At 46.5% G+C, this 27,256-nt stretch overlaps 1 protein-coding gene across 3 annotated transcripts in view; it reads left to right on the forward strand.

The window, feature by feature from the left end:
- The first annotated feature begins 479 nt into the window (after positions 1-479).
- The window catches only part of MXD4 (MAX dimerization protein 4), a 42,403-nt gene continuing 15,626 nt past the window's right edge, over positions 480-27,256 (forward strand). The window contains exons 1-3 of one of the 3 annotated variants that reach the window (XM_066548715.1): positions 480-628; positions 1,150-1,318; positions 10,589-10,618. In XM_066548715.1, the coding sequence (XP_066404812.1) occupies positions 565-628; positions 1,150-1,318; positions 10,589-10,618 (263 nt within the window). In that variant the 5' untranslated portion in view covers positions 480-564. The remainder of the gene's footprint in view (positions 629-1,149; positions 1,319-10,588; positions 10,619-27,256) is intronic. The other 2 variants (XM_066548717.1, XM_066548716.1) reach the window with 2 other exon arrangements.

The raw sequence follows: 27,256 nt of genomic DNA on the forward strand, positions 1-27,256 counted from the left end.
CCCGGCGCGTCCCGCCCGGCGCGTGTGAGGGGGCGGAGCCTCCCGCGGCCCCGCCCTCCGCCTGCCTCTTCCTCACGGCAACGCCACGCCCCCTCCCGCCCATTGGCTGCCCGCGCCTCTCTACCCGCCTCCCGCCGCGCGGCACGCGCCTCCCGCCCCATTGGCCCCCTTCTCCGCCCTCATTTGCATGACGCCCCGCGCACCAATGAGCGGCTTCGGCCTTCTTAACATGCAAGGAAGCAGCCAATGAGCGGCCGAGGGGGCCGGGCCACCACGTGCTGTTGCTAAGCTTCGGCTTCTAAATTGTTACTACAGGGGCAGCCAATGAGCGCGGTCGGCGGGGATCTGTCAACATCCCCTGCCCCGACGGGGGGGGGGCCTCTTGTCGCCGATTGGCCTGGCCACCTCCTTACGTCCCGCCTCGCACGCGTTCCCCTCTCGCCATTGGCTGCGCGGGCTGCCCGTCCCCTGTGTGTCAAATGTAGGTTGAGCGAGGTGCTTAAAACCGGGGGCTCGGGAGTCCCCGCGCGTGAACTCGGCGCGGGGGGCTCGGGACGGGCAGCCATGGAATTGAACTCCCTGTTAATCCTCCTGGAAGCGGCCGAGTACTTGGAGCGAAGAGACCGAGGTACAGGGCGCAGGCGGGCAGTCGGTCAGGCACCCGCAGGCGCTCCCAGCCGCTCTCGGCCTTTGTTGTGCGGCGGCCGGGCCGGGGCAGCGGCCCCGAGCCCGCACCTGCCCGGGGGGGACCCGGGCTGCGCCAGCGGCATCGCGCTGGGGGAGCATCGCTGCTCGGATCTTGGCTTTTTTAATATAAAACCCCCCAAGCAAAGCAGAAGGGGGTTATTTGTGCCGCCCTGGATGGGGACGGTGCGTGTGGCAGCGCTCAGGATCCCTCTCGCCGCTCCGTGTGTGGCAGTCGGTGATTGTATGGCAGCTCCCCTCCCCCAGCGCAGCGTGACAAGGGTTTGCATGATCCGCCTCGTTTTTAATGTGCACTCCAATAATCCTCCTAATTTCGACACTTCGGTGTTGTTTTTTTTCCCTTTGGTTTACCGAGTTATGGGTTTTTTTGTCTCTCTTCTTTAAGAGATGCCAGAATAAAATCCAAACAAATCAACCGGAAAAAAATTCTGTTCTTTACCCTAGCGTTCCTGCAAAGGAGGAAAAAATTGCATGGAAAAAATATATTGCCACTAATGCTGACTTTGTCCCTAGAAGCAGAACATGGCTATGCATCAGTGTTACCCTTCGATAGTGACTATTCCAGAAAGAAAACAAAGGCAGGCACCATGGCCAGAAAATCCCAGAATAACAGGTAATAGACGCACCGCTTTTTCAGAATGAATCGTCAGCTTTTCCAATGTGTCTAGCTTATGTGCAGTGCATACATTTATCAAAAATAATAACTAATCCAGTGTCTCAGTTTTCCCCATCCCGGTAGTCGCCATTTTTCCCCTGGATGGGCTTGGCTCTGTTTTGATCTCTCATATAAACACTGCCACGCGTACACCATCTCCTTAGTACTCACTGCACTTCAGACCCATCCGCCCTCATCGCTCCTTCTGCTCCGCGCTCGCCGACAGCGGCTTTTGCTGCAGACCTAAGCACCATAATCGCCACCCAGATTTCTCTTTGCATGGCACCTAATTTCCCCCCCGGCATTCATTTATGAACCGCAGGCAGCGAGCCGGCCGCCTCCCCCATGGCAGCCCGAGCAGATGCAGCCTCCGGTTGCGGCGGCGCTGGGCTCCGGGCCGGGAGCGTGTGCGGGGCGGCGGGGGGGACACTCCGCCCGCCCTCCGGCCTCTCCGGGAGGTGCGGGCCGGGAAGGTGCCGGAGCGAGCTTGACCTGCCCGCGGGCTGTGCTGCAGCGCCGGCTCGCCAGCCCTTCCGCCCGGCCGGCGCACGCAGACGGGCCGGGGTGCGCGGCTCGGCGGTTGTTTGTCCGGCTGTCGCCGCGGTTCTGGTGCTGCCCCGCAGCCGCTACCTGCGCTGCGATGGCACGAGCCGAGCGCGGCTGCGCGCAGGCTCCGCAGCTTTGTTTGCTGCTCGGGCTGTGTACGTGCGGCAGGCTGGCTGTCTTACGGGGACGCTGCCGGCCCCTGCCCGGGAGCGAGCCCGGCCCTGGGCTCTGCCCGCTCTGCTCTGCTCTGCTCCGCTCTGCTCCGCTCCGCTCCTCCAGGGCTGCTCCGGAGAGGACCGAGGAGCGTGCCCTGCTGGGCCTGCTTCGTCCCGGGACAGCGATGCTCTGCTCTGCATGGTCATGCTGGATGGTGGCTCCTGTAGAATAGCCTAAAATGAACTTGCTTTGCACGTGACTTGTTTTCCAAAGGAGCAGTGAGTCTCGGCGGGCCCGCTCTCGCTGCTCCGGCGGGCATCCTGCGGCCGGCTCGGATGGTGCTGGGGAGGTGCCCGGCAGGCGGCCAGGAGCTGCTCGTGGGACACCGGAGGTGCAAACCGAAATCAAAAGCTGACGAACTCCCTCCTTGAGCAAAAACACGAGCTGCTGAGCGCCCTGGTGGTGCCTGCTGCGGCCGAGCTGTGTGTCTCCAAGATTTCTGAGGGGGAGCAAATTGTGCCCCCGTGCCCCTGCTCCGAGCAAGGCAACCATTTTGGGGGCTGTTAATTGCAGTACTCCTACTTTGGTTTTAGTTTTAGTTGAATTCTTTGTCTCATCATGGAGCATAAGAAGACAGTCAGTTGATTTTAAAAGAGAAAGTCATCAGGAGTGGGAGGAGTGTCTTGTGTCCTGAGACACTTTGCTCCTTAAGATTTTTAATTATTTTCATATAAAGTATGTTCACTGCCTTTAAAAAAATTCAAAACACATTCCATAAGTTTTCCAGCTGTAAATTGCTCCTTGAGTCGTACAGATTTCTTGTGTGTCTCTTGCATTCAAGAAATCTGTGTTACTTACAGAGCTATTATTCCATCATTTCTGTTCTTAGGGCTCTTGTCATCCGCTGCAAAATAGTTATTTGTCTGAATTGTAAGCTGCTTTCAGGAGTTTTTAGGAGAGGATTTGTAATCTATCAAATACAGCAGAATTAAAAGATTTCTGGTTACAAATTTGCTAGTGTTATTGAAGTTGAGGCACACACATCCACTTGCAGTTATCTTCCTGGTTTTTTTTCTGCCTGCAGATTTGTATTTATTTACCTGTTTAGCTTGTTGTTCTGATTCTCACTCCGTAGCAGTGGCAACCTTCAAAAATGCCATCCTGCAATGTGTACATTTACTCACACTTTGTTTGCTTCTAGCTGCAGTGATGAGATGAGGGATGGGTCATGTGTGGGACAGGACAGGACAGTGCTTGTCAGGGAATGGTTTCCAGTGTGGACACGGCTGGGACAGTGGCTGGTTTGGTTCAGCACGGGTACCAGGCTTGCTGGCCAGTGTGGGAAGCAGAGGGACATTGCTTTAATGCAGCTCCCTGCTCCTTCAGGGACAGAGGGGCAGCAGCAGGGCCCTGTGGGTACCTCTGCATTGTCCTTATGGGCTTTGTACCCATGCCCAGCAATCGCTGCTCACATTTCCCTGCACGCTTAGATTTGCAGGGGAGAAATTACTCCCGCATTTAAATATGCAGGGCAAAATACATGATGTACACCAGCATCACTGTTTTATTATTGTTTGGCGCTTAGAGGCTATAGGGGTCGAGCCCCAGACTAGAGTGGATTTTTGGAAACACAGTTAATTCTTCCTAAGCAACTCAAAGATTAACAGAGGGAGACGACTGGCCAAAGTTCAGAGGATCTGGAGTGGTCGTGGGCGATGTGAGCCACCGAGCAGTGTTTGCCCATGTTGTTCCACTTTAACCATTTTCCAGACTCATTGGGTTTGGAGCATTAGATGCAGGGAGGCATCTGATTGCATACAGGGGATTGCATACATGTCTGAAATTCATGCCTTATTATTTAATTGTTTTTCTGGATTAAAAAGACATACTTAAGGTTGGAGGAGTAGGAAAGGAGCAGCTAACTGCACATTTCAGATCTGCAGGGGCATTGTTGTTTCCATTATCTATTTTTGTATCCTGCTGCTTGCAGCATCTGATCAGATTAAAAAGTGAGAGATGTATATATGCACATACATTGTTTTTTTTTTTCATGCCTTATGAGGTATACATATAGAAAAGCATGAAAAACATCTCCTTATTCTTGGAAAATCAGAAAAGAGGGGAGGAGGAGAAAAACTGTCAGATGTGAGGAAGCCTGGCGTGCTGCACTCTTCTTTGTTCTGTGTTTTCCCCCCTGTGTGCCTGCCTGTGGGGGGAAGAGCATACCCCGTGTGGCACAGGTGTGCTGGCCAGGCACTGCAGGCTGGGTGATGGGCAGGGATGGATTCCAGCTGCCCTGGGCTTCAGCAAGGGCACTGAGGGACCCCTCCTTGCCCTGCCGAGGTGCTGGTGATGTTCATGTAGGAAACTGTAGGATGAGACCTCCATCCCTTGTGGATGGCTGGCGAGCCCAGACCCGCAGGAGAGGGGGCAGGAGGCTGCCAGCCCTTCGGACAGGATGTCAGGTCTGGGCTAAAAGCTTGCTGGCCTCTTGACTGCAATTGAGTGAGAAGTAATTTTGGCAGGTTTTGATTTGTGCAGGGAAAAATACCAGCAGAATTACATTTAATTAGCCAAAATCTCTAAGCTTTCTGTCCACTGTAGGAATTTAACAGTTTTGCTTTGTCCACTGTTAGCTTTGAATCAAAATTGAAAGTGGTTGTTAGCAGTTTGTTGATAAACAATATCCTCGGTGTTATTGGTAGCAATCAGACACAGTTTTTAGCCATTTCTGTTTCACTTGCACATTCAAATGTCTTGATCTTACATGTTTTCTTCTCAGTTTCCTGTGATGTGCCCTTTCCCATGTCACACAAACCAAACTGCTTTGTTTTCTTTCTGGTTTGCTGTTCGTACCATGTCCTCAGCTGAGATTCAGACTTGTTTCCCCCCAATAATTTTGACCAAAATCCTCTGGCAAATGAAACTGGATTCTTGTTTTGCGAAGAGGACAGGAGATTAGAAAAAGCCACAATATTATCTTTTGCAGGGGGGTAAACCTGGGTCACATCTTGTTACAATAACACTTATCAGGTACTTGACTATAGTATAATAAATGTCTCCGCAGAGCAGTGGCTGTATGTAGTTCCTAAAGCAGTACCATGCAGTCTAATAATTCTTGTTAAGGTGTACTTAGAATTAAAAAAAGGCATAAAACAAAGAGCCGGATTTATTGCTGTTGTACCTTGGAAATGTTCATAGCAAATATTCAAAAGTCAAGCTTGGTTTTTGCTCTAAAGAAACAGATAGGTGACACATGTGCGATGTGCCGAGGAGGAATGCGACACAAATCTGAAATTTGGTGACGTTTGCTCACAAGGCAAAGCACTCTCACGAAGGAACATGCAACCCTGCAGATAACTGGGCTTTCTTCTGCCCTGGCTGCAGTGACACTCTCCAGGTGTTGGGTACCCTGAGCTGTGTGTGGGTTTGAGGTGTGTGTCTGCCCATGCACCAGGGAGCTCAGGCAGCTGCTTCGCCGTGAAAGGGTCAGAAATAAGGTAAAATGAAAAGCAAAATCTTAGTGTTAGATGCCAGTCTACTGAGGTCACAGTTAAATTTACTTTCAGAGAAAGGAATTGAATGTCGGTGATGCAGTGTGTTTGGCCTGTTAATTTAGGAGCTGGTTTATTGAAGGAGAGGGAGCAAAATAAATGCCGGGTTATAAATATATCTTCTGTGTCTATTAATTAATTAATATTTTTGCTCATATGTTATATAAATAGACATGTACTTCGTGCTGTGTTCTGGCAAAGGGTTATATGCAGAAAAAGATGAAAGCGGCATTTGGATTTTCAAATAAAAACAGAGCCTAATGTCCAAATTCCTCTGTTGATGTTGGCTCATGGTGAGGGTGAACCTGTGGCCCGCAGAGCGAGCCCCTTGCTCTCTGCAGATGTTTTTCTGTGCCCACACTAAGCAGCTTAGGGATTGGGGCCTGATTTTTGTTTTATTTTTCCTTACTTTTTTTTTTTTTTTTTTTTTTGTGAGAGGCCAGGAATAAAACACTGCAAAGCAGACTGTGCAGACACAGCTGAATTTTCACCTGGATTTCTGAATTCGATAGATCTTTCTCAGTTTGCCTTCCTGAAGCTAGGACAGCAATTGATATTGCCACATTTGGTTTCAAAATAATGCATTTTAGTCCCAATATAACAGACTTCACCAATGGACCTGTGCCCCCTGAGGAACTGCAGTAGGTCTGCAATGTTTGGAAGCTGCACTGCTTGTGCAGTTGAGGAAAACAAATTGCCACCGTATTAGAAGCACATTCAGACCTGGCCACTGCAAACATGTGGCAGCACCAACTTGAATATGATCCCAGAGCCAGAACTCTGCATCAAGGCTGTGCCAGTGTGCCTGGTTCCCAGATCCCAGCTGAATCTGCAAAACCGGTTAAATTTTGCTATGAGGAGAATGCAAAATTAATTTTTAGTGGATTAATTTGGTACAGGCTGTTTCTTTGACAGGCTGTAAGCAATGCATCCAGTTTGAAACAAATGGGAAAAAACCAACAACCCAGAAGCTATGAATAATAGGCAGAATATGTGTTTATGTTCAGGTTTATCTGTGCTTTGTGGAGTGAACTGTAGTATTTTCAGGTGCATTCCACAGCAGGTTAGGTATGTGGACAGGGAATTTCCTAGAATGAATCTGGATCCTTTCAATGAAAAGCTGCACAGCAGTCACATTCACACAAGGCTGCAGGTGTAAGCTTTGTGCTTTTACACACCTGCACTTTTGGGAGTGGGAACTGGATGCAGACACTTAAGGTGTAGCACCTTGTAAAGCTTCCTGTTCTGTTTGTTCTTACTTTTTTGTCCTGGACAAAAGGTGAAGTGCTTGCAGTGTAGTTCATGTGGCTGCATGACTTGAGGTGGAGTTGTATCCTGCACATGGGCTGTATCACACCCTGGCAGTCCTGCCTGCACCAGAAAGCCCTGGCACTGGTAAGGTGCTGCCACTGTTTCAAGCACTTGGTTAAGTACCCTGCTTTGCTCCCTACAGTGCTTTAAAGTGCTTTGGCAACTGGAAGTGTATTGGTGAGTCACGGTCTAGACCTGCTGCCATTAACACAGGGCAGTAAACAGCATTGCCATACATCCCTGCTTTTGTCAGGAGCTGCTGCCTTCCTGCTGAGCAGATGCCCTTCTGGTGGAGTGGATGGATGGATGGATGGATGGATGGATGGATGGATGGATGGATGGATGGATGGATGGATGGATGGAGGAGTAGGGAAGCTGTCTGAATACTGAAACAGGCTGTGCATCCTGCATACAGTGAAATCTCAGCCTAGCCTGCATGTGACCAGATCCTGCTGGCTCACCCATAAACTGGCAGCAGTGGAGGTGGAGGGGCCCTTGCCTTTTCTGTGTTAGTCTTGCAATCTCAGTTAGCACCTGTCCAAATTTCTTAGGTGTGTCTGCTGAATGTTGAATCAACCAAAAGCTGAAATCCAATACCTAGAATTGAGGAAAGGAAGGTGATAGACGGGGATGGCTCTGGGGACGTCTGTGAGAAGTAGCACAGCATCTTGCAGACCAATGGCTGCATTTGCTTGGTTCCTCCTTGTTCTTTCAAATCTTCTTTTGATAATGTCTTCACAAATAAAATTTATAGTCTGTGAACTGCTTGGCATTTGCTAAAGGGATATTAGAGCTGTCTCAGATCAACAGTGTAGTCTAAGCACCAGCATTCATTATCCCAAAATCTATGATTTTGCAGAGTTTTTTGTTGTTGGCTTTTTCCCTTTATTTTTGTCTGAACCTTTTGTTTTCCTCACTGCTACCCCCAACTTCCTCAAGCTTTTTGTGGAGATACAAACTCAGTGGAGTGAACCTAAGTTAAACACCAGAAGTCTTCCTTCTCTTGAAGCCATTTTTGAAAGGTTTGCAGACCATTTGCCTGCAAACCACAGTCATATTTCTGTCTCTCTCTTATAAATACATATATACGTATATCTTATTAGTTGTGACCTACATCTTATCTTTACTAAAGTAGTAAAAGACTCCATTTTGAAACAGGGTACTGGGTTGTGTGGAGACCAGTTCTTATGTTTTTTCCCCTCACTTTAGGTTGCATAAACAGCAGGAGATGGATATTCTTGCAATATACTGTGCTGCAGACAGTGAAGGAAATAAAACCCAGTATTTCATGTCTTCTGAAAACAAACCCAACCAAAGAAATCCCTGTCATGCTTTGTAATAGGGTATTCAACTTTCTCTGTAGATGGAGCAATTCTGAGGTAAATTGACTCTTGGGTTTGGTTCCTGCCTGGGGTCTGATAGTTGGTGCATTAGTTGGCTCCTGACACCTCCCAAAATGTGTGGCTGGTGCCCACGTTTGCAGACTGCAGGCGTTGCTGGGGCTTTTGTGTCCCCAAGAGCTCTGCCAAGAGGCTCATGGTCACTGCTGCTGGCTTTGGCAGCTGGCACACCCACGGCTGCGTGCTCCAGAGCTGCCCTGGCAGGATGTACCTCAGGAGAGTGCCAGGGTCCCCTCCATGTGCCACAGGTGTGCAGGACTGCCAGCTGCTCACAGCATCTTCTCTCAGCCCAGCAAAGTACTCCATGCAGGCAGAATTCCTTGGCCTGTGGTTCCCATGCAGTCCCTGTGTGTGCTCACCACAGCTGCTGGGAGCTGGCAGCTCAGAACGGGCCAGTTGGAGTGATTGTGTTCACCTTTGTGTCTAATTGCCAGAAATGTCAAGGAGTTCATGTCATAGGGATGAATCCAGGCCAGCCTATATTTCCTCTCTGGTTCCAAAGTTCCCTACAAACAGTGTCTTTGATGGTCCTGTTGAGGGTGTTTGGGGACAATGGTTCCCTACTGAACTTCTGTTCTGCATGTGTTTTCATAAACACTGGTGGATTTAGCATGGTCTTTGTCAATTTTTGTGAACGTTGGTGTGGAGAAATGATTGTGGAGAAAGTCTGATCTCTGTGTAGAGAGTAGGAGTAGAATATAAAAACAAAATCATCTTAAGATAGCCAAATGACCAAGCCCACCTTGCCCTATTAATGTAGAACAGAAAATGTGTTTAACACTTGTGGTGTTGCTGCATTGGTTAGGAGCACTTAAATGGCATTGTAGAAATACACACACTACTTGATCATGGCTCACTTGATGCAACAAAAATACACAAGGAATTCATAGGCTTTTGAGAAAAAGATGTCAGGTAATGGTTGACATAATTGATGTCCTGGTACCAACAGTGGGATGCCTTCTGGTGAGAGAGGATTAGCATCAGTGCTGAACCTTGTATGCATTTCAGTTTTACCTGCAGAGGAGCAGTTCACTTGGTTCCTTGCAGGATCAGGAGCTGCACTGGCCTGAGATCAGCTGCTCGTGGGTTTGTTCACTGGATGTTTCTTGTGTGAGCTTTGCTTTCTATTTCCCTCTGTATGCCTGGAGTGATTTTCTGCCATCAGTCACGCCCAGGCACAGCATCAAGCAGCTCAGTGTGTGCAGGGAGAGCAGGACAGCTGGGCACCAGGCAGAATTGTGCAGGAGGGCTCCCTCGTCCCCTTGGGATGGCTCTGCTCTCCGGAGGGACCTTTGTGCACTTGCCCTGCACAAAGGCACCTCACTCTGCACCCGTGCCCAGCTGCAGGCTGGGGTTGCAGCAGGCTCCAGCAGAGCTGCTCTGACATAATCTGCCAGCCCTAAAAGCTGCCACCGCCTCTGCATCTTTTGATCCTGACGTGCTGGGCATGTTTTCAGTGGGACAAAACTGAAAGTACGGAAAATTGCTGGTTCTGAGGCAGCGACAGTAACTTCATTTTAGGAATGTTTTTAATCTGAGCTGTGTAAATAAATAAAACGAATATTTTTAGCTGAATCAGTTTAAAAAAAAATCCCCCAAGAATTTAGGGCTGCCTCCTAATGGCAAAGAAACCGAGGCATCAGTTGAAGAAATAAAAAAAAATCTTTAATCCAAGTAGATTGGAAAAGGATAACATGCTGCTGTGGTCAGTACAGGGACTATGATTTTTTTGGGTTTTATTTTCTCTTTGTAGACTGAGAAGAATTAAGAGGATTCCTCTTTTGTTGCCATTAAGATGTCAACAACAACAGCAGTGATTAGCTGCTGATTTTTCTTTCTGCTTTTCCATGGGCTTGAAAGCTGGCTTTTTGGGTGCTTTTTGCTCTTGCCTGTTACCATTTAGATCTTCGAACACTTTCTACCCCCTCATAATTTTTCTTCACTGATAAAAATCTCGTGGGCTGTTTTTATTACTAACCTGCTCAGTTTTTAATGTTCATTTCTGTCTCTGAATGTATAGAACACTAATAAATGCAAATATATTATAATTCCCCCCAAACCTTCAGTTTACTCATGGAAATTAAGTTGATACCCTGAAGAATCTAAAAGTGAACTAATTTAAAAGAAAAGCTGTTTCATAATCCATGTTAAATACGTATTTTAGAGAACTCTTTTGGAATTTATGCAGGTATTGTCTTTAAAATATTATAAATCTTGGTTTATTTATCCTTTCTCTAATATTTCTTTTCTCTTTTTAATAGGTCATCACACAACGAACTAGAAAAACATAGGTAAGTCTTGAAAAAAAGATAATTAAAAGATGTGTGGCTGACATTTGAATTACTGTGTTTATTGAAGAACATTTTGTTGAAATTATTTTGATTCAGCAGTGAATAATTTATTAAGTTGGTTTTGGTTTTTTTATCAACTTAAATCTAATAATTGTAGTATTATTTGGCTTTTTTTCCCCCCCTGTTGTCTGGTATGCTCTTTTTGAAACATCCCTAATAGTTAGCTTTGGACTGATTAATGCTGTAACTGGTTAACCGAATTGTTACTAACAAAGAATCTGATTGCAGCAACTGTTTGCTAGAGGTGTTAAATGCTGTAAGTACAAAGTATTTTTGTGATTAAGGTGAATGATTTTCGGGAACAATGTGTCACACAGGGTTATTTTATGTTTCTTTTAAAGTATGCCTAAAGTGCAGTTAATTTTCATCTTGCATGTCAGTACCTAGAGATCAGTTTTTCCCTTCCGTCCGTTTCCTTGCCTGGTGCGTGTCCTGTCCGGAGAGCTGAGTGTGAGCTGGGGCAGGAGCGGGCACTGCCTGAGCCGAGCCTGCTCTGGCCAATGCAGCGCCGGGAAAAGCCGGGCTTAGCCAGGAGAGAGCTTAGAGCAGTGCGTGGTGCGGAGCTCTGCTTTGCCCCGTTCCGGAGGAGCGTTCATTCAGGGGGTGTTGTACTGTGCCAGGGTGTGTGTGCAGCTGGGCCCTGGGCTGCGGGAGGGCTCCGGGAGCATCGCTCCGAGAGACACAGAGGGACACCGCGGCCGTGCTGGCTCTGCCTGTCTGAGGGGACACGGGGAGACACCGCGGCCGTGCTGGCTCTGCCTGTGTGAGGGGCACCGGGAGACACCGCGGCCGTGCTGGCTCTGCCTGTCCGAGGGGACACAGAGGGACACCGCGGCCGTGCTGGCTCTGCCTGTCCGAGGGACACAGAGGGACACCGCGGCCGTGCTGGCTCTGCCTGTCTGAGGGGACACAGAGGGACACCGCGGCCGTGCTGGCTCTGCCTGTCCGAGGGACACAGAGGGACACCGCGGCCGTGCTGGCTCTGCCTGTCCGAGGGGACACAGAGGGACACCGCGGCCGTGCTGGCTCTGCCTGTCCGAGGGGACACAGAGGGACACCGCGGCCGTGCTGGCTCTGCCTGTCTGAGGGGACACGGGGAGACACCGCGGCCGTGCTGGCTCTGCCTGTCCGAGGGACACAGAGGGACACCGCGGCCGTGCTGGCTCTGCCTGTGTGAGGGGACACGGGGAGACACCGCGGCCGTGCTGGCTCTGCCTGTCCGAGGGGACACAGAGGGACACCGCGGCCGTGCTGGCTCTGCCTGTCTGAGGGGACACAGAGGGACACCGCGGCCGTGCTGGCTCTGCCTGTCCGAGGGACACAGAGGGACACCGCGGCCGTGCTGGCTCTGCCTGTCCGAGGGGACACAGAGAGACACCGCGGCCGTGCTGGCTCTGCCTGTCCGAGGGGACACAGAGGGACACCGCGGCCGTGCTGGCTCTGCCTGTCTGAGGGGCACCGGGAGACACCGCGGCCGTGCTGGCTCTGCCTGTCTGAGGGGACACAGAGAGACACCGCGGCCGTGCTGGCTCTGCCTGTCCGAGGGGACACAGAGAGACACCGCGGCCGTGCTGGCTCTGCCTGTCTGAGGGGACACAGAGGGACACCGCGGCCGTGCTGGCTCTGCCTGTCCGAGGGGACACAGGGGGACACCGCGGCCGTGCTGGCTCTGCCTGTCTGAGGGGACACAGAGGGACACCGCGGCCGTGCTGGCTCTGCCTGTCCGAGGGGACACAGGGGGACACCACAGTCATGCTCGCTCTGCCTCTCGCTCCCGCTGTGGCACCCTCACTGCGGGGCCTCTGCCTTTCACTCACCATTCAGACAACAGGATAAACGCCCGTTCGGGTGGTTTTTGTTCTTTTTTTGTGTGTTGCTTGTGGTCATTCGAGTTTCATGAATCCAGTAAAAGCGAGGGGGGTGTATGTGGATATGATTTAAACCTGTTTGCTCCTAAATGCCTCAAACGTGGTTGATGGCACAACAAGATTGAGCTTGTGGGGTTTTTTTGTGTGTTGTTCTGTGGTTGCAGTTGTGTAGGAGCTAGACCATCACTTCCCTTGCATGCTTACATGCTTTCCTGTAGTTCAATTGCAATATGAGTAAACTATAGCTGTGCCTAATAGGCACGTGGTCATCCTAGTGATGAGAGGAACTGGAGAAGGCTCAAGCTCACAAACACAAGCCTGGGCAGTAGAATGCAGTGCACTGGCTAAGGCAGTGACATCGTCAGGGCAGAAGTTCTGCTGATAGAGTCTTCAGGGAAATAACTGCATGTAAAATTCTGTCCTTTGGTCACACTTCTTAAAAGAAAAAAAAATTGCCCCCAACTATGATTCTTTCTCATTCTGTTCAGTTTCTTCCTCTCCTCCTTCTTCATCATTAAGAATTTACTTTTATCTGCATATTCCTTTTCTTTTTCCTTCAGTTATTTTCCTCTTCTTCCTTTTGCTCTGCCTTAACGTGTTTAAGCAGCACAGTAAATGAGGCACAGCAGCATTTGCAGCAGATGCAGGGCCAGAAGGAGAATCTATTAATTGTTCAATCACTGATCTCACTTTCAGTTCTGTGTTGTATCTTTGTAGTAGATGGACCATATAGTACTTGCCTCGCTACCTTTTCTTTCTTTGCCATCTCAAGGTCAAAATAGGTAAACTGCACAGTATGTCTTGTGATTATACAACTAATGTTTCTAACTGCTGCTGCTTGCTGTGCCTCCTGCAGCTAAACTATACTTGAAGCCAGATTTTTATTCTTCCTGGTGAGAACCTGCAAATTAGTGCAAGATCCTTGTATGTGCAAATGGGTGCTCACAAAAGCAGATGAGGTGTGTACAGTTCTAGCTGCCTGGTGTATTGGTGTGAAGGACTCCTGCAATTTCTATTTTCTTCTTTTTAACAACCCCCTCCTCCAGCACTGTGGGTGTATGAGCAGATAATACCGATCATAGTGTTTTTCACTCTGTTTAACTAAAATTACATTAAGATCTATGAAGTGTCTTGCACGCTTTAATGGAAGATTCACAGCCGTGGTGTCTCCCTGCAGCAGAGCCTGCCTTCCCCCTCCAGTGCAGCCCTGCCCTGCCAGCTGGGAAGCCCTGGATGTTGATTTTGGAGGTGTCTCCTTTCCAGGACCAGTGCCTTGACTCAGCACTGCCATGATGCTGCTCTGGCAAGGCACACTGGATTATCTCACAGCAGCCTGTCAAGGAGGAGGAGAGGATGTCCTCCTCCCTGCCCAGTCCCTCACGTGGTGTCTGAGGCTGCCCTTCGTGCTGGAGGGCAGGGAAATGGCTTCCTCATGTACACAACTCTCCTGTCCTGCTTCAGCATGGCCAGAGATGCTGGTGACTGGAAAGCCATGGCAGCCATTCATGTACATGCTGCTGTTTTGGGTTCTGCACTGCTGTTGTACATCAGAGGTCTTATCTCTGGTTTCAGTGTTGGTGGGAATGGCAGTGGCTGACCTCTGTGTGTGCTGGCTTGGCCATTTGGCTCTACCACTTTATTTTGTGTTTGGTACTGCTGGGTCTCTTTTCTGGGTGCTCAGAGGAAGACGAAAGCAGAAATGTAATTGCAAGAAAAAAATTTCATTATATGATAGAATTCAGATTATGTTTATGGTAAAATGTTTCTCAGTGATTCATACATGAAATTCCTTTTTCTCTGCTTTATGTTTCCCTAGAATGCCCTGCTCAGAACTTTAGTGTGGGTTTGTTACAGGGAAACTCTGTAAGGACTCGTCCCTCTAATGGCAGTCTCATTTTGGTCTTGTGCATTTAAGGTGTGCATCTTGGAGCCATGAAACAGGAAAACCCCTAAATAAAGAGCAGGAAGGCAAGAAATCCTCTATCCTAGGGACAGCTGAGGTCTATATTAGAAGATATAATAATTACAGACAGGTTAGTCAGAGTGGCACTTGGATGTAACTAGCTCCTAATGACAAACGTGTATATTCATGTAGGTATTTTTTGCTGTTTCCAGCCAGACCATTAGGTCTGTAGGCTTTCACAGAGCAATATAAGTAATAAGTAAATTAATAATTGTGACTTTTTGCAAGGAAATTTTTAAATCGACCTGACAGCTGTATAGAGGAATTCAGCTTTCATAGAGTAAAAAAACACCTAAGAATTCGTAAGAGACTTAAGCTTCTTTAGAAGACACAGCATAATCTCATTTATTTGCATCAATTTATACTAGTTCTACATCAGAAGGTAAAAGCCAAGGTGTATGCCCTGTAGACTGTGCTGAGATCTCCACACTGCTCTGTGAAGGCAGGGAGAACCTGCCCTTGGCTGTTCACTGTGGTCTTCTCCCCAGCTTGTGCAGGGCAGTGCAGGAAAGAGACACCTCCAGTGAAAGCACATGGAGCCCTGACAGAGGATACTGGGATCAACCCATCAGGACTTCCTTGGTGCCATTCACTCCAGCCTGGCCATGAGGAGCTCTGCTGCAGGAAGGGTTCAAGGTCTTGCCCTTCCCCTGGCAAAGTCTTTGGAAACAGCTCATTAAAGTTGATGATTTTAAAGAACAGCTTTTAAGAATTAGAGAGGAAATGAATAAGCGTACCTCAAAATCAGCAAGCCACCTGCTGCCTTCCCCAGACTGGCACCATATGAGCTGAGGAAGTGCAGTGTGACCCTGGTATGGCTTGATCTAGGTCCCACGTCCTCAGGCTTAGATTTGACAAAAGCAGGTGAGCTGAGCCAGATGGAGGTAAAAACCAGGCATTGCTGTTCAAGCTGAGACTGCTGTGGAGCTGGCCTGGATCAACCGAGTGAGACAACCCTGAACTTTCAGATGTGCAAGAAGAGAATGGGGAATACATGAGACACAGTGATTTGCAAAACCTTAAAGATGGAAAAAGCCCCAAACCTTTCTTTCTTCCCAAAGGAGCTTAATGTATGTGTTGTGTAGAGTGCTGACTGGGGGAGACTGAAAGTGTTCCCTTGTGCACAGAAGGTAATACTGATGCAATTTTTGTGCAGTCCTTAAGGCTAAAATCTTGCCAGAACAAAGTTTCTATATTGCATCATTGTGTACATGAATGGGTATCCCTACAGAAACACAGGCTTTGATAAGCAATATATATTTTGATGGGAGCATTAATATGTACATTAGCTGATACAGAAAACAGAGCAGGTGCCTCTGAAGTTAAGTCCTGATAGATGGTTTTCTCATGGAGGAATTGCACATTCAAGAGCACAGTTATATTCATTGGTACATCAGTGTCACCCACCAGAGCTGCTTGGTGTTTGAAGTTTATATAAGCTGAGAGAATGCCTAGATGGAAGTCCTGAAATCTTCTCTGTGGCTCTTCACGTTAGTAAACTGTAGGGTTAATGAAAAGCATGTAATTGCCAGTTGGTGATACACTTGGAAGTTTTGAAACAGAACTGAAAGGTCATTGAAATAATAGCATACCAAAACAATGCTTAATGTTTATTTTTATTATGGGCTGCCTTTTCAAAATCACAAATTACCATTGTGGTTAGCAGTGTTATGCAGCATAAAGCTGTAACTGCATTGATCCATCATGCTGTGGTGCCACCACTAACTGAGGAAACCCCTGAACTGGTGCTGGAGGTACAGTCCTTCCAGGGAAGGATCACCCAGTGTCTTACTGCTGTGCTTCCACCAGGAATTTAACCCAGCCCTGGCTGCACACTGGTGCTCCTGGGTCCTGCTTCCTGCCAGCACAGCAGGAGGGGAGAAGCTTCCTCCTTTGGCCAGGTCACCGTCCTGAGGCAGCTCACTGTCACAGGCACACCCTGATGTGTCACAGGGAGAGGGTGGGATGGCTTCTTTGAGCGACAGTGTTAATTTACAGTGTTAATTTACAGTACAGAGCAGTTACAGTTCACTTCTCTGTCAGTTTAATGTTTTTCTTAAGCATCCAGTTTTGGCTGCTGTTTCCTGGAAAGTGCTGTGCTGGATGGGTCTAACTGACCTGGGAAAGATCTCATTGTTATAATGGGTCTATAAAAATTGCTACCATTTCTAGGAACTGTCCAGATTGTACATAAACCATTCAGATAATGTGGCTGCTGTGTTAGTGGTGGGAGCCACGTTGTCTTGCTAGCAGAATTGAACCTCTGTACTAGGTCTTTCTGCTGGTTTTCTTGTCAAGAAAAGAGCTTTTTTTACACCTTCTGGTTGGTGTGAAGTGGTTTATTACAATCCCAGTGAATTGCAATAAACATACCTTTGCACTCCTTAAGCAAGGTAATGTCTTGGGAGTGTGATTTGACTTTTGTGAGCTGAAAGCCACCCTGGTTTGGGCATCTGCTCCCCCTCCCCAGCTATGACTGCTTCTCCAGCTGTAGTGAGCAGGTGACTGGCATTGCCTCAGCCAGTGCAAGGCTGAATGTCAGCTTAAAGCCCCTCTTACCAGGTGTTAAAAATCTCTGTAATAATATTTTTTGCAGAGCTTGTTTAGCAAAGTCTATAAAGAACTGGACCTGCAGAACTGAGATTTAATCCTGTGCTTTTGCTGAAGCAACCCATGCTTCTGAGTCTGACAGATCTGTGGAATTAAAGAAATTGGAAGGTTTAAAGCTTTGTACTTAAATGCTGTTCTTTCCTCACTGTTGCCCCATCTCTAGGCAGTCAGCAAGTGTCTGGACCTGTGACTTGTCCTGCAGTACCTGCTGCAGTAGCTGCTGTGGATACTTATGCACTGAACTATTGTCTTTTCAGTGCACAGAGCAGCTCACCAGATGATGCACTCCCAACAAATGTGTCTTCGTACCTACACTGCTGATTTGGACAGGAGGAATGTATTAAGCAGACAAAGCTTGAAAATTAATCTGCTCAGGAAGTTATATTACAGGTATCAGAGATGTACACATACTCATGATTTGGACAAAGCTGCTATTTTGCAATGAAAGATGGGACTAAAATACAGTTTGGACTCAATTATTATGTCCTTTTTCCTGCTGAAGTCAGCTTTGGACTGTGGAGCATGAGTGGAGTCCTGGGTCTGGGCTCCAGAAAGCTCTGTGCTTCCTGGCCAGCCAAGCAGCCAGCAGGGAGCAGATGGGTGAGAAACCAAGTGCATGCATTTTTTTCCACTTGAATTTGTTCATCCCTCTCTTCAAACATAAGTCCATTGTGTGTCAGCCTCTAATGGACTGTCTAGAAGGTGGTTTCTGTTTTCAGCATCTGCTAATTGACCTGGCTACTTCTCATCCAGCATGGTAGAGAAAGTGGGCTGGACTTGTACAAAGTAGAGATGGATGGGCCAGACTTTCTGGTACTTTCAGGACAGTTAGGTGCTGATTCCCTGCATATAGGGCAAGAGAGGCCTGATGGTGGCTGCTCTCCTGATTGGAGGAGAAAAAAAAAAGTTGAATTAGGTATTTTGAAAAAGAGGGGTTTTTTTTAAGCTTGCTTAGCTACATCTGGACAAGTGAGCTGGAATTTGATTTTTGTTTTTTTTAAAGGTATTTAGGCAGCTAATGGACTTTAAGAAGCTGGCCTCTGAAATGAGTCTTACATAATGCAATGGGAATCCTTGGCTGAATCCCAGCCAGTCAGGTCTGTGGAAGCCCACAGACCAATATACAGAAGTGGTACCTGCTGTGGTTTGAAGAAGCAGCAAATGTGCCTGAAAGTCAGCAGTGCAGCTCCAGCTCTTTGAGGCAAGGTTGGCTCTGCACTCAGGATTCACACCAGATCTGCAGGAGCCTGGCTTTCTTTCTCCCAAGTATGTCACGAGCATTCACTGAGTCCCAGTGCCCTTGCTTTGAGTAGACAAAAAGGAATCAACCTCAGCTGGAGGAGGTGGCTGTGTTCTGTGAGTTGCTTGTCCTGTCCCTTCCTCTCCCTGCCTCCATGCTGTATTGGCATCTGTAGCTCTATTTTTAGCACTCCTTTCCCTGGAGTGACTACCTCACTTGGGTATTGGATATACCATGGCCTGGTCCCAAATTCAAAATGTCTCTTTCTGAATGGAACGGTGTGTACTGCCCTGCTGTAGCTCATGCTCCTTTTCACTCGTGGTCTCTGTCAGCAGACACTTGTGCTTAGATTTACTGCACAGAATTCCTTTGCAGGTCAAGTAGTTTTTAATCTGTGTTTTTTCCCCTTGGTACACTGGCAGACTGTGGGCCCAACTCTGCCTCATGCCCAGGGAATTTCAGTAGGAGTTGTGCCTGCCTGCAGGCTGAACCCTGCATCACATCCAGGCAGCTGCAGAGGATGCAGAAAGGTTCCAGAAACTGTACTGAGCATGAGCATTTAGACAGCAGATTATAAATGTGAAAAAGCATAATGCTGTTCCTTCACAGAAGTTTAATTTGGGCCTTTTTTAGAAAAACAAAACCAAAACCAACTCCTCCCCTGCCCCATCCCCTTCCTTGTGCATGGGATCCAGTTAAAAACTGACTCCTCTTGTCCTAAAGAACTGTGCAATCCCCAAGAATGGATAAGATATTCCTTCTACCCACCCCTCCCTATGTTTGGAAGGAGAGAGGTGTTTTGGGACTTTGATAGAGTGCTGCCTTTTGAGATGGAAATACATATGCTGAGCTATGTACATCCTTCTAGGCTACAGCAGAGTGACAGAACTTGTCAAAGGATGTCAATTGGCTAATATTATTGTTTAATGCTAGTTTATGTTACACAAGCTTTTTTCTACATAAATTAGCGTGACTAATTTTGTAGCGCGTGGAGATTGGCACAGCCGACACAGCAGAGGTGTGGGCTTGGATGTATGTACATGAGGTCATGTTGCAATGCTTCTGACTTGAAAAACTAATAACTCTGGTTGCAGGCTACATGCCCTACATGAAGAAAGCCTTTATTAGGTTCTACCTTATTGCAACAAAGCAGATTTGTGTAACAGTCAAAGACTACATCTGAAGGTGGAAAAGCGCCTGTAAAAGGCTGGAGTTGTAGTGGTGAGTCCTCTTCTCCCAGCTGCCTCCTTGGGACTGATGCCTAACAGATTTATCTGCTTTTCTTTCCTTGATGGTTCAGTTTGGGTAACTAAATGAAGATACAAGGTGCTAAATAAGGGGCCTGCCTGGCATGTAATTGCTGTCAGGACTCAGCAGCTCCTATTGAAGTTAGGAATACCAGCAGTGTTTGCAAATACCAGCTGCACAGACACTCTGTGTCTTACATAGCACATTAGCTGGTATTTACAAAACATAAAGGTACAAACCCTGTAATTCCCCAAGAAAGCTGACTTAATCCCGATTGGTAAGTGCTGTTGTGTTGACTGCTGCAATGAACAACATGGGTGGAGCAAATAATTTCTGCTAGGGAAATTTGGGAGCTTGTTGTGTATGTTTGCTAGAAGCAGTTATTGGGTGTAGGTGCTAAGAGGTGTTTTAAATAGACTGTTGGGTGTCTTGGTTCCCACTGTCTGACTTTACATACTCACATGGCAAGTGAGTCCAAACTTCTGGCGCTTCCTTCCATTGCCAGATAACCTCAGGACACTGCACTTAAGAAATCTGAGCTCAATTTTGCAGGGTAGAAAGAAGGAAGGAGAGTTTTGAAAGGTGTTCCATACCTTATCATCCCCAGATGGATCATTTTCAGATTCTGCTCAGCTGCACCTTATCTGGCTCAGAGACAACTAGTTTTATACTGTTCAATGGAAAGGGAAATAGGTTGGAAATTAAATTATAAACAAGGCACTACTGGTGTTGTGGCAAGCTGTATCTAAACTTGGAGGCAGGACTGTCAGATATCTTCAAGTCTCCACTGTCCCTTGATGTCAGATTTTTTCTTTTTTGTTTGGGGGGGTGGCAGCAGAAATAGGTGTTATTCAGCTTTTAATTCACCTGAAAGTAAAAGTACCCATTGCAGCCTTGGAAGTGACCATCTTTAATTACAGTCAGTGCATTTAATCCCTCCCTTAAATTTGTTTATACATACACCTCACTGTCTTCCATTCACCTCTAATTACAAGGTTTAAATGAGGGAGTTGGAGACATACAGCAAGACATTTGGGGACATGTGTTCTTAATTACTTCAGTGTGATTTCTTTTCTTCTCTCCTTTGTTGTTCTCACTTGGGGTCTGAACCAGCCTTCAGCTGGCTGGAACAGGCACCCTGCTGTTGTCCCAGGGCACCTCAGCTGTCTCACTGGAACACATCTCAAGTATCTGCACTTGCTGGTAAAAGAAACACCCACCACTTCCTTCCCCAATCAAGTCAATTCACTTGTGCATGCTCAAGCTGCCATCATTAGCTGCTCCCTCTAAGATGGCCACGAGGCTTTGGTAGGTGCATGTGCCGAGGAAGTAATAGCAGAAGCAAAAATGAAAGTAACACATAGCACTAAATATCTCTTTCTGATAGTTTCCTGATCAGAGCTTAAAACTTCCTACCGCTGTGAAGGAGCAAGTAATTGTTTAGGTGCTGAACTGGAGACAGAGTTACCTTAGCTCTGATGAGGTTTTAAAACTGGTGTAAATTGCTGTTGTTTCTTTTGGTGCCTTGTGCATGTGGAACGTGGAGTCCCTACAGCATTTGTCAGGCTGCTTAAACTGAATACTTGGTATTTGGATATTGAGGTTCAATAGACAATAAAACCACAGTCACAGGTATCCAGTATTGCAAATATTAATGCTTCACACTCATTTAAGTTGATGCAGGAAAAGGCTGCTTAATTCTGGCTGTCTGCTATCCCTAGGCCTTGTGCTCAGTGTGTGACAGCAATGCATGTTTTTAATTTAGCTAAAATAATTCAACTTGACTTGCCTCTCCTTTAATTTGGCATCATACCGTGGTATTAAAAAAAACCCCAAACTTGAACACATTTCTCCCCTCATTTGACACACGTACAAAATAACTAGGTCTATAGGGAGGTTTAAAATTAGGCAGAAAAAGCTCACTAGGCCCAGTAGTGTGCTCTCTTGGCTTAGTGCTGTGCTGCAGCTCAACTTCTCTAGGCTTATTTAAGCATTGTAGTCTCCCCCACACTTTTTTTTTTAAGATCCTTCCTGTTGGCAGCTGTCCTGAGACACGATGTTCTTGCTTAGCATTTTGATGTGGGGAAACAGTCTGATAATTAAAGCCGGTTTCAAGCCATGAGCTGATTTGTAAGCAGTGACTTGCTCTGGGGTGTTGTCAGTCGATAAACGTGTAGCTCATGTGCACAGAGCTGAGCTGCACCTTGGTCCTGGAGCCCCATGTGAGAGGGACTTGCAGCTCCCAGGAGCCACTTCTGGGGGAGGCAGACTGCATCCTCTCCAGCCACCTGGTGGTGAATGGTTAATTTGTGAAAAATCATCACTATCATCCTGTTCCCCTCTGCGTGTAAACCCAGTGCAAACCTGTTGTTGCTACACAGCTTTTCTTTGTTTAAATGAGTGTAATTCTCTTTAACCCACTCTACAGTCCTTGACAAATTCCTTCCAAGAGTACTGTGAAAGGTGGCAAAGGCCAACACACCTGTTGCAGGTCTGCAGACTCACACCATGGCTTTGGATGTGCTGTGCCAATTTGCTTTATGGTGCTCCACTGCCAGGGAGGGCCAAAGTTTTACTGCTGCACGTCCTGACCCACTGCTGGGGCTCCATGGGCAGCGTGTGAGTACGTGTGTGCCTCCATGTCACGTCAAGTGGGAATTACAACTGCTTGATCCTGTAATGGCATGATCTCGTGGCAGCACTTTCCTTATCTAATTGGGTCTGACACTATTCTGAGGTAGCAGACAAACTTGAGTCTCCCTGCAGTGTAATCTAAGAAACTTGAGTGCCAGTAAGACAGATGGGTTTGAGAGGTCTAATTTAGGAGGACTACTAAATTGCAATGTGCACATTTTAATGTGCAAAACAAATGGGTGGCTGGCTGAACGAAGTATTAAATAGGTTTATTAAAAGCATGGCTGACTAGTTTTTTGTGGACTCTGTTTTCAGTATGTATGATGATATTTCCATCACTCATGTATTTCTCTACAAGGCGGTGTTGTTCATCTGCCTGGATTAGGTCGGTACTGTGTGATGCTGAGCTCGTGGTACCAGGTGACACCTCCCTTGCCATTGCTTAAAAGTGTTAGAGGGGTAAATGTTAAAGACAATCAGTAGGTAACAGGGCTAAAAATAGAAGACACCTGAAAAAGAAATTCCTTTTCTATAGCTCTAAGAATTGTTCCTATTTGTCTGACGTTGACTTTGAAGGTTTAAAATACAGAAAACTGTTCTTTATAGATGAGCACAACCTAAAGGCTGAAATGCTAAAATATAGGTTGGAATCTCCTTTTTTTCCCTTTTTTGCAGAAGAAAAGAAATCCATACAAGGGCAAAAACATACTGCAATGGGTTTCAGCTGTTTGCATAATGTTTGATTTCTGTTGCCTCACATTCTTGCAAGGTCAGAGATTTATTGCCTATGGTCAAAGGATGTAGAATCTCATACATGTAAATTTATGATGAATACCATCCAGGAAAGACAAATGATATCCAGCTGCCATTACTTTTGCTTGTGATGCTTTTGAGAATCCCTGTATAGATTGTAAATTCCTGTTGACATTTCACATGAAGTACATCTCAGATTTCTGTGTGTTGCTGTTAGTTATTGCCGAGACACAAGAACAATGAAGGGCTTTTAAACCTTTCATGGCTGCTCTTCAGATAAGAGCAGCTTAAGACAGCGCGATGGCTGAAGCATGGGGAAAGCTGTGAGGAAAAACCTGCCTGCAGGGATGAGTCTAGATAAAAACAAGGAGAGGAGAGGAGAGGAGAGTGGTCAGATGATGGTCCTGCAGTTCTTAGTGCTGCAGGGGCTAAGGCTCTGGTTCCCCAGTGGGTAAAACAGGTACCAGTGAGAGCTGCTGGTGTTCCCCTTGCACTGGAGTCCTTGCTGAGGTGCTCCTGCCTGTGCTTGCCTTGCCCAAGGGCTCCTCTGAGCCCCTCCTGGCTGCTGGCTGGGCCTGGGGGCGGTGCGGGGACGTGGGTGAGCGTGCACCATCGTGTGACACATCCCTGTCGCACCTCGCACGCCTCAGACAGCTCCTGCTCACTTTGCAGGCAGGGGAGCTCCAGTGGGAGAAGGTTGAGGAGCAGTGCAGCAACAGGCACTAACTGTGCCACTGGGCTTTTGTTTCTTCTGGTGGCCAAAGTCAGATGTGACTGTGGGACATGCATCAGTCTGTGTGCTTCTGCTGCTGGGTGGGTTCCTGAAGGGACAGCCCGTGGGCACTCTGGCAAGCCACCAGCTGCTGAGGCTCTGGTCAGGTCTCTCATGCTGGTGCTGTCCAGGTTGCTTTGCAGGGTCATTCCAGCCCAAAGCAAGCCTTGGGAGCTGCTGTCATTTGCCCTTCTTAGCTGAGGTTCCCAGGTTATACAGCACATGGGTGACCACAGCTCACCTTCTGGTGGGAACCAGAGCACAAAGTGCATCAAAATCTCCTTGTGGGAATTTTGAGAGATGAGGAGATGTTGATGTAGCCCAATGCTCTTGTAACTTAGGACAGGCAATTGTCACTGCATTCAGCAAAGAGCTACTGGAGGGACGAGTAATGATGGGAGAGACAAAGGAGGCAACATGGGCAGCAAGGTCTCCCAGGTATTCCCTCTTTTAGGAGTCAGCAGCTTCCCTCTCACAGACCAGCTACTAGTCACCTGTTCCCAGCTTGCATTCCAGCTAGCTTTCTGTTAACTGGCCAAAAATGCATCCATTTGTGGCACTGCAGATGCTTCCATTAACTTATGTGTACTGAAAGATGTAGGAGTAAGTTCTGGTTCCAGGTATATGTTCTAAAATGTGAACAAGTGGCATCTTTTAGAAGGTGAAAAGGTAAAGGTCAAGTGTGGAGTCTGGACTCATCTAGTGGGCTGAAGTGGCACTAAGGGAAAGTAAATAAAATGCACTGTAACTGCTGAAATGTGCATTTAGATGTAGTGTAAAAGAACCAAAATATTTTTCAGAGTGATAAAATGTGCAAAACATGGAAATCACAGGCTGTGTTAACAGGCAGCAGAGGTTTTCTCTATTTCCTTGGCATTGGGAACAGCACCAGACATTGCTGAGCAGTATTCATGTGAAAACTTGCAGATGAGTCCAGAGCAGCACTGACTCTCTGAAAGCTTGTGATGCTAAGAGGCGCTTGCTGCAGTTGTTATCCCACGTTTGGACACTTCCAAGGTGGCTGCTTTTGGTTCAGCAGAGCAGATGCACACAAGTATTCAGCATGCTGGAAATGCATATTGAGGATGAATACAGTTAATATCACAGTAAATAAAGTGGGTGGTTGCAGGGTTGTTGCATTTAATTCATTAACAATCACTGCAATTAGACAGTCGCTGCTCTTCCTCCCTGTTAGTTTCCATGTGGGCTTTACTGCAGAATTTAGTTGCAGGGCTTCTATGAGGTTTTAGACACACACAAAAAATGCTTTGGATGAATCTTCACCAGTGGGCAAACTTCAGGCATTTGTTTTTACCATGAAAAGGACCCTCAGCTTCCTGGTGTTTGGTTTCTCTTTCCTTGGGTAATGAAAAGCCAAGAGGTTTGCTGTAAGAGCAAGACTGCATTTTCTGGGTTTGACTCCAAGGCACTCAGCTGTGAGCAAGCTTTTCACACATCTTGGAGCAATCTGCACACTGGGTGCCTTGCTATGGTACAGTGCTTTAATACTAAGAGGTTTTCTTTCCTTTTCACTAAAGCATATTTGTTGTGTAGTTGAAATAGATTGAGCAGCTCAAGTGTGAGCTAGAGCATCCTTAAGAAAAAAAGTATTTAAGGTATCCTTTGTAGAGAATAAAGTATTAAAAGTGTTTCTGAGTGAAATAAATTTGAAAGAAACAGGAATTTTTATTGCAGTGGAGGGCCGTTATCTTCCATTATGTTTAATATTTTGCTGGAGATATGCTAAATACTGTCTGAATCATTAATAAATAGGTTTCTTTAGAACCATTTATCTGATTGAATTTCTGTGATTTCGTAAGCTGGAAGCTTATAAATAATCTCTTTAAATGCCTTTGTAAACAAATGTGTTTTAATTAGTACAGAGTCATCTTTGGTAGCTTACAAAAAGTCTTGTCAAGCTGTAAATATGTAATTCCTGACACTTTCATTAAAGTGTTAGCTTAAAGAGGAGTGAGGCAAGTATGCTTGAGTACCAGCTTCCACTAAGCAGAGTTGGGTACATAATTACATGATTACCAACATTGCATATGTGGCCATGATATCCAGGGCTACACAAAATAATATGAATATATTAAATTTTCAGTACCATTAAAACAATTTGCAGCAAAATTTTGTCACCACTTCAGAGTGTGACTGTGCACAGAATAAAAAGAGCTGCAGCCCTTAAAAGATGTTGCCTTGTTGTGTCAAGCTCCAGTAAGAAGGGATTGAAGCTGGTATCAGAGGACAGGCAGAGTTTCTCGCCCTCGTTTTACCTTGGTGGCAGGTGAACCCTGAAGTCACACTAGGGAGGTTTTTACTGCTACATTTCTGCATTTTTTAAAAACTTTGAAATAATGTTGTTTATGAGTAATGATGCTGTCAGTGTTCATCCTGACCCAGTGCATGTCACAAAGTATCCTGAGCTTCTCTTTGCTGATTCTGTCTAAAACTTGAGTGTTCTCTGTACGCAGGTATTTGCATTTCATAAATAAATCTGTGAAGAGTCTTCCTGTAAAAACATGACTGTCTTACAATTGCAGTTAGCGCACTTCTGTATTTTATGCTGAATTTCATGTCTGGCAGGGAGATAAATTCACCTTGCTTTAAGGAGGGAACACAACCACTAGTTCACAGTGTCTCTGACCCAAAGCTGTGGGCTGGGGCCAGACTGTTTTGGTTCATAGTGTATCTGGATAACATTTGACTCCAGAAGTGAATTTTTGGTGCAGAGATTCTTCTCTGACTTTACCCTATGCACATTATTAAGCCAGATTACACAGTCCTTATGCAACAATGAAAAATTTAGTAACTGCTCTATATTTAAACCTTTGTGTATTAACTTCATTGCACAGCACCAGGATAGGTTTGAATGTGGAAAAAAAAGTGAAACATTAGAGAAGGAATCAGAATGGCTTAGGTGACTCTGTCCAGTTTGTAATATTGTGTCTTCTAGATTAATTTCAAATAGGTTTCTATTCTTTGAAGTTGGGGTTTAGTTTTATTAAGTTTGTACTGAATTTGCTTTGTGATAGGGCGTGATGCTGTCTGGTTTTTGGATCAAAATGGTTAATGTACAGAAATGACAAATTTTTAATTTTTACATCTATTTCAAATCTATTGCTTATTCTCACTGGTGTGGCTTGTAGTGATTGCATTGCTTGAGTTTGATCTATAGTGTCCTTTTCTTTTCAGAAGAGCACCAAACAAACGTATCTAGCAGTTGATTTGAGAGTATGTCAACCTCCTGTACACAGAGCCAGTTTAGTGGACTAAAATTGGGACATCTGAAACAGACACATGTTCAGTCACACAAGTGTTTGTTCAGTCACATAAGTGTTTTTAGCACTAAGGTACCCTACAGAAAGCACAGTTAGGGCCTGCTTGTGAGGGCAGCATTATTTCCTGCCTGCTTCAGTGGTGCACTGTGGTTAGAGGTATGATGGGCTGTGCATGTGGAAGCAACATCATGTCTAACCCTGCCAACTGC

Source organism: Molothrus aeneus, chromosome 4, assembly GCF_037042795.1.
Source record: "Molothrus aeneus isolate 106 chromosome 4, BPBGC_Maene_1.0, whole genome shotgun sequence".
Taxonomy (NCBI): Eukaryota; Metazoa; Chordata; class Aves; order Passeriformes; family Icteridae; genus Molothrus; species Molothrus aeneus.